The 14,336-nt window shown below is 37.9% G+C and overlaps 1 protein-coding gene across 3 annotated transcripts in view; it reads right to left on the bottom strand.

Moving 5' to 3' along the window:
• The window catches only part of RNF24 (ring finger protein 24), an 85,889-nt gene that overhangs the window by 8,437 nt on the left and 63,116 nt on the right, over positions 1 to 14,336 (bottom strand). For all 3 annotated transcript variants that reach the window (XM_047771551.1, XM_047771550.1, XM_047771552.1), the window contains 2 exons: positions 11,343 to 11,385; positions 4,172 to 4,213 (listed from right to left, as the gene is read on the bottom strand). In XM_047771551.1, the coding sequence (XP_047627507.1) occupies positions 4,172 to 4,213; positions 11,343 to 11,385 (85 nt within the window). The remainder of the gene's footprint in view (positions 1 to 4,171; positions 4,214 to 11,342; positions 11,386 to 14,336) is intronic.

Below are 14,336 nucleotides of genomic sequence, written 5' to 3' on the forward strand. Positions count from 1 at the left end.
AACTTCATGGTTCCTAGTCGGATTTGTTAACCACTGCGCCACGACGGGAACTCCCTTTTTTTTTTTTTTTTTTGGGAACCAATTTCTGAATGTTAATCGTGTATCTTACTACTTTGCTGAATTCGCTTATCAGTTTGAGTAGTTTTTGCATAGAGTCCTTACAGTTTTCTATATATAGTATCATGTCATCTGCATATAGTGATAAACTTAACTAATTTTTTGTTTTGTTTTTTTTCGCCTTTTCTAGGGCTGCACCCGTGGAGGCATGGCATGTGGAGGTTCCCAGGCTAGGGGTCTAATAGGAGCTGTAGCTGCCGGCCTATGCCAGAGCTCACAGCAATGCCAGATCCTTAACCCATTGAGTGAGGCCAGGGATCGAACCCACAACCTCATGGTTCCTAGTTGGATTCATTAACTGCTGAGCCATGATGGGAACTCCAAACTTAACTAAATTGTTTAAAGTGTGTTTCCTTGCTTCTAAGATAAATTATATGAAGAAATGGACATCTTGGTAATCTTGCCACCTTGTATATGTAATTCCATTTACTTTACACTGAGATTATTCCCATAAATAAAACATGTTTCAAGGGAAAACTACTTTATAGTGACTGTAGCATGTATACTTAAGCCTAGTTTTCTAGTATTTCATAGAGTACATGATCCCAGGAAGGATTTGATAATTTTCAAGGGGTTGACATACTCTATAAATTTACAGAGAATGCAAACTAGGGAATGGACAGTTATGTGGGGGAGATAATGTCACACAATAAAAATGACCCACAGCTCAGGTAATTTAGCCAAAAGGATTTTCCTTTAAATAGATAATCATTCTATGATGGTGGTGGTGGACACTAATTATTATACATTTCCTTGAATAGTTATGAGGATGATTATGCCTTCTGCAAAGGTAGCATTTCCAATTTGGGTATCATTTAGGTTTGGAAACTTTGAAAACTATGAAAGCAACCTAAAAATGGTTGTGCTGCTCAGGAAATACCTGACTTTTTTTTTTTTTTTTTTTTTTTTTAATGGCTGCTCCATAGCATATGGAAGTCTGTGGGCCAGGGATTGAATCCAAGCCTCAGCTGTGACCTATGCTGCAGTTGCAACAATGTTGGACCTTCAACCCACCATGCTGGGTTGGGGATCAAACCCATGCCTCTGAAGTGATCTGAGCCGAGCAGAGATTAGTTATGCTTCTTTGTGTCTCCATGGTTTAGTACAGTGTCTGACATTTTTATGTATTCAGTAACTTTAAAATTACAGTTGACCCCTGAACACAACACAGGGGGTTATAATTTACATTTGGCCCTCTGTATCCATGGTTTGTCTGTATCTTCAGTTCCTCTGCATCCATAGATTCAACCAACACAGATCCTATAGTACTGCAGTATTTGCTACTGAAAAAAAAATCTGCATTTAAGTGGACCCATGCAGTTCAAACCCATGTTGTTCAAGAGTCAACTGTATTTTTATTTATTTATTTATTTGGCTGCATCTGTGGCATGTGGAAGTTCCTGGGCCAGGGACTGAAGCTGCACCATAGCAGTGACCCAAAGCCATGGCAGTGACAATGCTGGATCCTTAACCCACTGTGTCATAAGGGAACTCCTCAACAGTTTTCTTTGGCTACACCCATGGCATATGGTAGTTCCTAGGCCAGGGATCAAATCTGAATCACATCTGTGACCTATGCCACAGCTGTGGCTATGCCAGATCCTTAACCCACTGGGCCAGACTGGGGATGGACCCAGCAATGCTATAGAGACAAGCCAGATCATTAACCCACTGTGCCACAGTGGGAACTGCAATGATATTGTTTCATTTTGTTCTTTCTCTTTTATTTTTTAATTTTGTGGTCACACCCATGACATCTGGAAGTTCCCGAACTACAGCTGTGACCTCAGCTACAGCTATGGCAACACCAGATCCTTGAACCTCTGCCTCCAGAGCAACCCCAGCTTCAGCAGTCAGATTCTTAAACCACTATGCCATGGCGGGAACTCCTATATTTTTAAATTAATATATTACTTTCCTTCTTTAAAATTAAGAACATTATATAAAAATTAACATCCTTTTGGACCAACTTTCTCAAAGTTCCTCTTTTCTCTCTTCTTTCCTTCTTTGTGTGATCATTATGTATCTTTCTCAAATACTATGTAGTATGCATATAAATCCATGAAAAAGGTGTTTATTTTAGTTTAAATATGTGATATAAACATTTCTATCATTTTGCAACTTGCTTTTTCAGTATCTAGTTCAAGATTCATCTAGGTTGGCATATCTGTGGATCGAGCTTATTCCTTAATTACAGAGCCTGCTGTAGTACCTCACAGTATGAATCACTGTATCGAGTTTTCTTCCTTCTTTTTCTCACTCTCTCCTTCTCTTGGTGGATAATCTTTCAGTGTATCAGGTTTTAATGAGTTGTTACACTACTGATAGATATTTAGCTTGTCTCTGATTATCCACTATTATAATTCATGAATAACATTATTCATATTGAAATTTCATGTGCTTAATATAGGACCAAGCTACGTGTCACTATATAATTAAGCTAGAGGACTGTACACACACAAAAACGTTTGGCAAAATAGTTTCAACACAAAGAAATGCACCAGGAAAGGACCAAATGAACAGCAAAAAGACCCCAAAAAAACCCAAGATTGGCCTCTAGAGACACATTGGAGAGCAAGGTTAGGTCTTCTTAGTTACAGAGAAACTGGAATTGGTGGGTAGGGTGTGGCTGGGATACAACTGATACATAATGATGCAACACAATGCACTTATTCAGGATAAAGATTCTAAACTAATGGGTCAAACCAATAAGGAAGACTTCTATTTCCGACAAACATGGTTATTCAATATTACTAATGTATGTCAGAATTTAATCTTTTCATTTATGGTCATCAAAAAGGCCCCAAATAGAAGAGAATCACCTTCTATTACCTTTTTGGGAAATTAAAAAAAAATCAAACAGTAACTGATGCTTGAGTTTAATCCAAGGTTAGGTCTGAAACGCCATACCATATCAACTCTTAGATAAAAAATACGCAGAAAGAGCAAAGGACCAGTAGATGAATTCTAATATAAATCATTATTATTATTATTCAAATAATTTCACAAATTAACTCTCTTTGAAGAGACTGGCAATGTAGCTTCACCACAGTTGGGTTATAGTAAACATAAATATTACAACATGCAGCTTTCCAAGTCTTTTTTTTGCTATTTCTTGGGCCGCTCCTGCAGCATATGGAGGTTCCAAGGCTAGGGGTCGAATCGGAGCTGTAGCTGCCAGCCTACACCACAGCCATAGTAACGCAGGATCAGAGCCACGTCTGCGACCTACACCACAGCTCACGGCAACACCAGATCCTTAACCCACTGAGCAAGGCCAGGGATCGAACCCGCAACCTCATGGTTCCTAGTCAGATTCGTTAACCACTGTGCCATGACAGGAACTCCCAGCTTTCCAAGTATTTGTGGTAAACACCAATTAAAAAACTTAGAAAGGGAGGAAGAGAAAGGCCTCTAAAATTAAAAATAAAAATTCTGAACATTTGTAATCAGAGGCAACACAAACAAAATAAACAAGAATTATTATACACTATGTGTCTTAAGGTGTACAGCAGCATACACACACACTTTTGTTTTTAATTTAGAAAGCATGACAACATAGTAAACACCCCAGACATGCAACCTCATCAAGAGACAATCCTGAAAGTTCCTATCTCTCCCTATATGTTCTTCCCTATTTCATCCCTCTGTCTCACCTCCTTAAATCCCCACCCTCATGAAGTAATCACTGCCTTTCTTGTGCCTTTGGTAAGAAAGGACTACTGGGAACATTTTCAAAAGTGAAATTAGTGCAAATTCATCTTGAGTAGTGAAACTAATTTATCTCTATCTCCTGCTTGTATAGAATGGACAGCAAGCAGCAACCCTGCTGCTATTACAACTTACGCTGGACTTTCCTACTAAAACCGAGTTATTTTACTCCCCTAGAAGTCTTCACAAAGAAGATTTTTATGTGACCTCACCCTCAAATATTCTATGAAGCTGATCAAAATCAGTCTAATTTTTTTCAGCTTCTGAAAATAAAGGTGTTTAAGCATACCATTATATATCGGTTCTATTAGAACACAGCTCAAGAAGAAATTAAAATACTTACCTCATGTAAATTCAGTTCTTTTACTTTCTCTTTTAATATAACCTGAAAGACAAAAATGTATGCTCTTATGCCCATTTAAATATGTAATTTAAAATATTCCTCATTATACTCACAAGCATTTTTCTTTTGTGTATATAGCTCATTTCCCCTCATATTCAGTCCTGGAGGGGATTCCTTACAAGTTTGAGACAGAACATTTTAGCAACATTCTTTTAATTTGAGCAATGTTATAATATTCTCCTGAAAGTCAATTTTAAAATCTCTTTGAGAACAGATTAAATTTTGGGAAAAGACATTAACACATGCCTATCTACAGAAAGTGTTAATATGGGAGGGAAATAAATGAGATTGTTGCCTTATGATATGGTGAAACACAGTATTTGGCTCATGGGACTGACTGATTTATAAAAGAGTGAAAAGGAAGCTCGATCTTTTTTTTTTTTTTTTTTTTTGTCTTTTGTCTTTTTAGGGCTGCATCTACAGCATATGGAGGTTCCCAGGTTAGGGGTTGAGTCGGAGCTTCAGCTGCCAGCCTATGCCACAGCCACAGTAACACTGGATACAAGCTGCGTCTGCAACCTACACCACAGCTCATGGTAATGCCAAACTCTTAACCCACTGAGCAAGGCCAGGGATCAAACCTGTGTCCTCATGGATACTAGTTGGGTTCGTTAACCACTGAGCCATGATGAGAACTCTGGAAGGTCAATCTTAATTTTGGAAGTTCTGCTTATTATTATACATCATCATCCTCAGAAAACTTTAGCTCTATGCAGAGTTATGTAAATGCGCTTAAAATTCATCCAGGCGCTGTCTTTAACCTGACTTTGTGGTGACTGGATATCAGTCAAAAGGAATGCAAAATGACAAGAGGGTGGATTACCACTTAAAAAGGACATTTCTGAACAAATGGGGCTTAATCAAACTTAGAAGCTTCTGCATACCAAAGTAAACTAAACAAAACAAAAAGACAAATGACAGAATGAAAATATTTGCAAACAATGTGACTGACAAGGGCTTAATTTTCAAAATATACAAACAGTTCAGACAACTCAATAATGACAATACCCACCCCTCCAAACAACCCAATCAAGAAATGTGCAGAAGACCTAAATAGATATTTCTCCAAAGAAGACACACAGATGGCCAATAGGCGCAAGAAAAGATGCTCAGCATCACTAATTATTGGAGAAATGCAAATCAAAACTACAGTGAGGTATCACTTCATACTGGTCAGAGTGGCCATCATTAATAAGTCTATAAAGGACAAATGCTGAAAAGGGTGTGGAGAAAAAGGACCCCTCCTACACTGTTGGTGGGAATGCAAATTGGTACAACCACTATGGAAAATAGTATGGGGGTTCCTCAGAAACTAAATATAGAACTACTATATGATCCAGAAATCCCATTCCTGGGCATATATCCAGACAAAAGTTTTATTCAAAAAGATACATGCACTCCTAAGTTCATAGCAGCACTATTCATAATAACCAATACATGCAAACAACCTAAATGTCCATCGAAAGATGAATGGATTAACAAGATGTGTTACATATATACAATGGAATACTACTAAACTGTAAAAAGAATGAAATAACGCCATTTGCAGCAACAAGAATGGACCTAGAGATTATCAATACTAAGTGAAGTCACAAAGAGAAAGACAAATACACTATGATATCTCCTATATGTGGAGTCTAAAATATGGCACAAATGAACCTATCTATATAGAACAGACTCACAGACATGGAGAACAGACTTATGGTTGCCAAGGCAGAAGGGGGAGGGAGGGAGATGGACTGGGAGTTTGGGGTTAGTAGCTGCAAACTATTACATTTAGAAAATGGATTAAAAAGGTCCTACTACATAGTACAGGGAACTAGATCCAATCTCCTGAGACAGACCATGATGGAAAAGAATATTAAAAAAAAGAATGTATATATGTATGACTGAGTCATTTTGCTGTACAGCAAAAATTGGCACAACAATGTAAATCAACTATACTTTAATAAAAAAATTAAAATAAAAAGAAAAGATAGCAACACCAAAACAAAGAAACAACCCAATAAAGAAATAAAATAGACATTTCTCTAAAGAAGACATACAGATGGCAAATAGGCACATGAAAAAATGCTCAGCATCGCTAATTACTGGAGAAATGCAAATGAGAACTACAATGAGGTACTACCTCACACAAGTCAGAACAGCCCTCATTAAGAAGTCCACATATAATAAATGCTGGAGAGGGCGTGGAGAAAAGGGAACCTTCTTCCACTGTTGGTGGTTATGCAAACTGGTGTAGCCACTATGGAAAACAGTATGGAGGGTCCCTAAAAAACTGAAAATAGAGTTGCCATATGATCCAGCAATCTCACTCCCAGGCATATATCTAGAAGAAAACATAATTTGAAAAGAAACATGTATCCCAATGTTCACAGCAGCACTACTTACAATAGCCAAGACATGAGAGCAACCAAGTCCATCAACAAATGAAGGATAAAGAAGATGTGGTATGTATATACAATAGAACAGTACTCAGCCATTAAAGAGAATAAAATAATGCCATTTGCAGCAACAAGGATGGATCTAGAGATTGTCATACTAAGTGAGGTAAGTGAGAAAGAGAAAGACAAACACCATACGATATTATTTATATGTAGAATCTAAAATATGACAAATGAACTTATTAATACAGAACAGAAACAGACTCACAGACACAGAGAACAGACTTGTGGCTGCCAAGTGGAGGTTGGGTGATGGGTGGGTTGTGAGTTTGGGATCAGCAAATGCAAACTATTATATATATATATATCTCCGAATCACTATGTTGTACAACAGAAACTAACACATTGTAGGAGTTGCTGCAGTGGCAAAGTGGGTTAAGGATCTGGTGTTGCCGCAGCTGTGGTGTAGGTTGCAGATGTGGCTTGGATTTGATCCCTGGCCCGGAAACTTTCATATATTTCAGGTGTGGCTGAAAAAGGGGAAAAAAAAAAAAAAGAAAAGAAACGAACACATTGTAAATCAACTATACCTCAATAAAATAAATTTAAAAAACATTTCTGAGAAGAAACGTAGCTTATTAGAATTATATTTCATCTTAAAATGAAAAAACAGGAAAGTGAAATATGGGGAAAATATCTAAATTTTGACTATCTTATACCTAAAGAAAAAATGATTTTTTTTGGTCTTTTTGCCTTTTCTAGGGCCACTCCCGAGGCATATAGAGGTTCCCAGGCTAGGGGTCTAATTGGAGCTGTAGCTGCCAGCCTATGCCAGAGCCACAGCAATGCCAAATCTGAGCCACGTCTGCGACCTACACCACAGCTCGCAGCAACGCTGGATCCTTAACCCACTGAGTGAGGCCAGGGATTGAACCTGCAACCTCATGGTTCCTCGTTGGATTCATTAACCACTGAGCCACGACGGAACTCCAATAAAAAATGATTTTGAGGGCAAATCATAATTTTCAGAAATAACAACCAGAAATTACCATCCAGCTATACAGAGACATATAAATTTCCAATTCAGTATTTTTTTTTTACTAAAAATTAAAAAATATTTTTTTGGAGTTCCTGTCGTGGTGCGGTGGAAATGAATCTGACTAGGAACGATGAGGGTATGCGTTTGATCCCTGGCCTCGTTCAGTGGGTTAAGGATCCAGTGTTGCCGTTGCCGTGAGCTATGGTGTAGTCACAGACACAGCTTGGATCTGGCATTGCTGTGGCTGTGATGTAGGCAGGCAGCTGTAGCTCCGCTTAGACCCCTAGCCTGGGAACTCCATATACCATGGGTGTGGCCCTAAAAAGCAAAAAAAAAAAAAAAAAAAAAGTCTTTGGCCATGCCTATGGCATGTGGATGTTCCTGGGCCAGGGACCACTGTGACACAAGCTGTAGCAGTGACAATGTCACAGTCTTTTTTCTCTCTCTTTTTTTTTTTAAACACCACAGCCACAGCAATGCCAGATCCAAGCCATGTCTGCAACCCTACACCACAGCTCATGGCAACTCCAGATTCTTAACTCACTGAGCAAGGCCAGGAATCGAACCCACAACCTCATGATTCCTAGTCAGATTTGTTTCCACTGTGCCACAATGGGAACTCCAGACCATGCCAGATTCTTAGCCTGCTGTGCCACAAGAGAACTCCCCAATTCAGTATTTTAAAGACCATTTTTACCATCTGTCTTGTCACTTTATTAATACTATCAATCTCCTCTTTTAAATGATAGCCAAGGCCAATTTTACCTCCTAGTTAACTTAATTCAAATATCTTACAGGTTGTCAAGATGATGATAGAATTGAGACAAAAAGATTCATTCATTGAGAAAATTAACACACTCATCTCTGTATGTGAATCTCCGATGAGACCCATGGGGAAGAGTGTGGGGTTACTTATGGACATCAAAGGAACTCACCAATGAGCTCAGATTTCAAAGAGACAAAGATTGACAAAAAGATATGTGATCCTAAGATGATGATGTTCTGTAACATCAGTGTCAGCAATATTAAAGACCCAAATGAACTACAGCTTGCCCACCTCCTCCCCGCCCACCAGAATTGCTAAGGACAATACAATGAAAATAATTTCATGCTTAGGGTCAAAAGAAAATTAAGGAACAACCACACCCATGGTTTGGTATCAGTGGTAAAATATTAATGGATGACACATGAAAGATGCTGGCCTTTAAGAAAAGTTAAACTTATTACCTTAAAGAACAAATCATTCAGCCATTTTGATTTATTTTTGTGCATGGTGTGAGGGTGTGTTCTAGTTTCATTGCTTTGGATGCAGCTGTCCAGGTTTCCCAGCAATACTTGCTGAAAAGACTGTCTTTTTCCCATTTTATGTTCTTGCCTCCTTTGTCAAAGATTAATTGACTATAGGTGTCTGGGTTTATTTCTGGGTTCTCTATTCTGTTCCATTGGTCTGTCTGTCTGTTTTGGTACCAGAACCACACTGTTTTGATTACTGTGGCTTTGTAATAGTGCCCGAAGTTTGGGAGAGTTATGCCTCCTGCTTGGTTTTTGTTCCTCAGAATTGCCTTGGCAATTCTGTGTCTTTTGTGGTTCCATATAAATTTTTGGATTGTTTGTTCTAGTTCTGTGAAAAATGTCATGGGTAATTTGATAGGGACTGCATTGAATCTGTAGATTGCTTTGGGTAGTATGGCCATTTTTACAATATCAATTTTTCCAACCCAGGAGCATGGAATATCTTTCCATTCCTTTACATCTTCTTTAATTTCCTTGATTAATGCTTTATAGTTCTCAGCATATAAGTCTTTCACTTCCTTGGTAAGGAGTATTCCCAGGTATTTGATTTTTGGGGGTGCAATTTTAAAAGGTATTGTCCAAGACACCATCAAACTCCTGGAAGAGAACATAGGCAAAACATTCTCTGACATCAACCTTACAAATGTTTTCTCAGGTCAATCTCCCCAAACAACAGAAATAAAAACAAAAAATAAACCAATGGGACCTAATCAAACTGACAAGCTTTCACACAGCAAAGGAAACCAAAAAGAAAAGAAAAAGAAAACTTACGGAGGTACCATCATGGCACAGTAGAAAAGAATCCGACTAGGAACCACGAGGTTGCAGGTTCGATCCCTGGCCTCTCTTGGTGGGTTAAGGATATGGCATTGCCGTGAGCTGTGGTGTAGGTTGCACGTGTGGCTTGGATCTGGCATTGCTGTGGCTGTGGCGTAGGCCAGCAGCTACAGCTCCAATTAGACTCCTAGCCTGGGAACTTCCATATGCCATGGTGTGGCTCTAAAAAGACAAAAGACAAAAAAAAAAAGACAACTTACAGAATGGGAGAAAATAGTTTCAAACAATGTAACTGACAAGGGCTTAATCTCTAGAATATACAAACAACTTATACAACTCAACAGCAAAAAAGTCAACAATCCAATTGAAAAATGGGCAAAAGACTTGAATAGACATTTCTCCAAGGAAGATATACAGATAGCCAACAAGCACATGAAAAAATGCTCAACATCACTGATTATTAGAGAAATGCAAATCAAAACTACCATGAGATACCACTTCACACCAGTCAGAATGGCCATCATTAATAAGTCCACAAATAACAAGTGCTAGAGGGGTTGTGGAGAAGAGGGAACCCTCCTGCACTGTTGGTGGGAATGTAAACTGGTACAACCACTATGGAGAACAGTATAGAGGTGCCTTAGAAAACTACACAGAGAACTACCATGTGATCCAGCAATCCCATTCTTGGGCATATATTCGGACAAAACTTTCCTTAAAAAAGACACATGCACCTGCATGTTCATTGCAGCACTATTCACAATAGCCAAGACATGGAAACACCCAAATGTCCATCAGATGATTGAATTAGGAAGATGTGATATATATATACACAATGGAATACTACACAGCCATAAAAAGAACAAAATAATGCCACTTGCAGCAACATGGATGGAACTAGAGACTCTCATATTGAGTGAAGTACGTCAAAAAGAGAAAGACAAATACTATATGATATCACTTATATCTGGAATCTAATATACAGCACAAATGAACCTTTCCACAAAAAAGAAAATCATGGATTTGGAGAATAGACTTGTGGTTGCCAAGGGGGAGGGACTGGGGTGGATTGGGAGCTTGGGGTTAATAGATGCAGACTACTGCCTTTGGAATGGATAAGCAATGAGATCCTGGGAAATATGTCTAGTCACTTATGATGGAGCCTGATAATCTGAGAAAAAAGTATGGGTACATGTATGTGTAACTGGCTTACCATGCTACACGGTAGAAAAAAATTGTATTGGGGAAATAACAATTAAAAAAGATCTAAGGCAGCTTAAAAAAAAGAGAAGGTAAAAAATTCAATTAACGGACTCTCTGAACTCCACTGGGATACTAGTAACTTTAAGGATTTTAAGCTAAAGCATTTCCTTTTTGCAAAATGTTGGCCAAATTCCCTGTTAAATTATATTATCTGAACTTACTATAACTTCAAATAATACTTAAGAAGGAAAAAAACACTTAAAGTGAAGCTGATTTATTTTGTACTGCAAACTGGCAAGCAAAATGCTAAAATGAAGACAAGGAAATCCAGTCCCAGTTTAAAATATGAGTGGAAATCTGAGTTCTCATTTTTTGGTAAAAAATACCATTAGAGCCAGTCTTAAAAATCTCTCACCTGTTTGTAGGCATAAAATTCTTTGTGTGCTTGATGTCTTAGCCTAAAAGACAAAAATAAGCAATGCAATATTGAGATTTCCAACATAACAATTGGAAAAAAATTTAACTGACTTTTGGTATTAATTTATATCATTTATGGTTTAAAATCCAGAATTTACTCAAGAATACACCCGAATGATGTATCTGTTACCATGTTATGAGAAAGTGACCAGTGAACCATAAAACATCATCCAAATATATAAGTTCAATTGAAATCTCATTAAAACAAAATCCCAAATGTTTTAATGAAGCCTCAATTCTTTTTAGATTGACAACAGTCCACTTATTTCAATAACATTTAATATATCACATTTTTATTAATTAAAAATCAAAGTATCATACACATAATAATGTACAAAAGCTTCAATACAGATAAATATTTAAAAAATAATTATACAAATGTAACTATCACCCAGATCAATGCACAGAACATTTCCAGCATCCCTGAAATGAGTCTCCCCCATTCAATCAATACCCATCCTTAAAACTAACCTAATTTTTCTCATTGTAGATTAACTATGCTTGTTTTCATTTGATATATGTTCTTTTGTGTTTGCATCTTCTTTTTTTTTTCACTATTTTTTTTTTGGTCTTTTTAGGGCCATACCCACAGCATATGGAGGTTCCCAGGCTAGAGGTCGATAAGCGCTGTAGCTGCTGGCCTATGCCACAACCACAGCACCACCAGATCGGAGCTGCGTCTGCAACCTCCACCACAGCTTGCGGCAACACCGGATCCTTAACCCACTGGGTGAGGCCTGGGATTGAACCTGCAACCTCATGGTTCCTAGTCGAATTTGTTTCCGCTGTGCCGCAATGGGAACTCTAGTAGTTGGTATTTTATTGTGGTTTTAATTCGCATTTCCTTAAGGACCAATGCTATTGAACATCTTTTCATGTGCTTGTTGGTCATCTGCATATCTTCTTTAGAGAAATGGCTATTTAGGTCCTTTGCCTATAAATTATATTGTCTTTTTGCTGTTGAGTTTTAAGTTTATATATATATACACATATACATACACTGAATATTAAACCTTTATTGGATATATGATTTGTAAATATTTCTCTCCTACTCTGGAAGTTGTTTTTTCATTTTCTTGTTAATATTCTTTGATGCATTAATGTTTTTAATTTTTAAGTCTAATTTATTTTTTCTTTTATTTTTTATGCTTTTGCTGTCAAATCTAAGACTTCATTGCCAATCCAAGGTATAAAGATTTACCCTTGTTTTCTTCCAAGAGTTTTATAGTTTTAGCTCTTATATTTAGGTTGCTGGTCTTTTTTTTTTTTTCATTCCTTTTTTTGGCAATGCCCCAGCATGTGGAAGTTCCTGGCCGGAGACTGAACCTTCACCACAGCAGTGACCCAAGTTGCTACAGTGACAATGCCAGATCCTTAACCTGCTGCACCACAAAAGAACTCCTATTTTTTGAGTTAATTTTTACATAGGAAATGAGGCAGGGTTTTATTATTATTATTCAGTTGTTTCACCACTTATTTTTTGTCTTTTTAGGGCTGCACCCATGGCATATGGATGTTCCCAGGCCAGTGGCTAAATCAGAGCTGTAGCTTCTGGCCTATGCCACAGTTACAGCAATGCCAGATCTGAGCTGCATCTGCGACCTACACCACAGCTCATGGCAACACTGGATCCTTAACCCACTGAGCGAGGCCAGGGATTGAACCTGTGTCCTCATGGATGCTAGCCAGATTTGTTTCTGCTAAGCAACAACGGGAACTCTTGCTTTGTCCTATTATAACTCACGTTTCATTACCACTGTACCCATGATACTGAAACTTTTCTGAGATTATGGATGCAAAGCTAATTGTCAAGTGTATTGGGAACTTTTCAATTGTTCTTACTGAACCTCCCTGAAAACACCTGACAAAACTGACTCAATCCATGGAAACCCTACTTGTGAGGCACCTTTCTCATGATTTTCCACCTGTTTCCTGCTATCCTTTCTGGTCTCTTCATAAAAGGGCTCCGGCTCCTTTTAAATGTCAGTGGCTCCTCAGGATTCTGTCCTGGACACATTTTTTTTTTCACTATACACATTCTCTTTAGGGGACATTCCTGGCTTTGGCCTCCACCTATTACTTTATGACCTCCCATTTCCAGACCAGACTTCTCATAAGCTTTAGAGCTACCGTGTACTAAGCATCTTGACATTTACACAGGGAACTCAGTCCTCCCTGTCCATCATCTTTCCACCCCAAACTTGCTCATCCATTTTCTGTTTCTGGGAAGGGATTGCTATTCACCCAGCTGCCTAAACCAGAAGTCTGGGAAGGATCTTAAGCTTATCCTTTCCTCATCTTTAATGTCCAGTCACCAAATTCTACTCATTTTCACCTCACAAACATTTCTCACAACCATCCACAACACCCCCTCTAGTTTTTCTGTCATTATCTTGGCTCAAGACCTTATAATTTCTATTAGGTAACTCACAAATTTCCCTCTGTTTTAGTTTTTAGTTATATATGTTTCAAAGTAATATACAGTTTTAGAGAGTCAGTAACAACAAAAACAATCAGCAATCCTGCCCTCATCCCTACAGATAACCATTTTTTCTCTTTGGCTCACGATTTTGATATTTATTTTTAAGTCTCTAAATACATTTCTTGTTACTTCTTGATTTTTCAGTTTTATGCATATCTAATGACTTCCCATTTAGGGACACTATTCTTTCATTTACTCAACCAATAATTATTGAGTGCCAATATTGTGCCAGGCATTGTTCAGGGTGTTTGGGATATAGCAAACATAACAGACAAATATCTATCTGGGGAGAGATGATAACAAACATAAATTAGAAGATTATATAGTTCATTACAAAATAGGATCAACTCCTAGAGAGGTAAGACATCTTTCTTTTAGCTCCAACAGGCAGCCAATCATAGGCAGTGATTCTATAGTACAATGTTGTTTAAGACTGGTTGGTGGTGGGTG

The sequence above is a fragment of the Phacochoerus africanus genome, chromosome 3 (assembly GCF_016906955.1).
Source record: "Phacochoerus africanus isolate WHEZ1 chromosome 3, ROS_Pafr_v1, whole genome shotgun sequence".
NCBI classification, from domain to species: domain Eukaryota; kingdom Metazoa; phylum Chordata; class Mammalia; order Artiodactyla; family Suidae; genus Phacochoerus; species Phacochoerus africanus.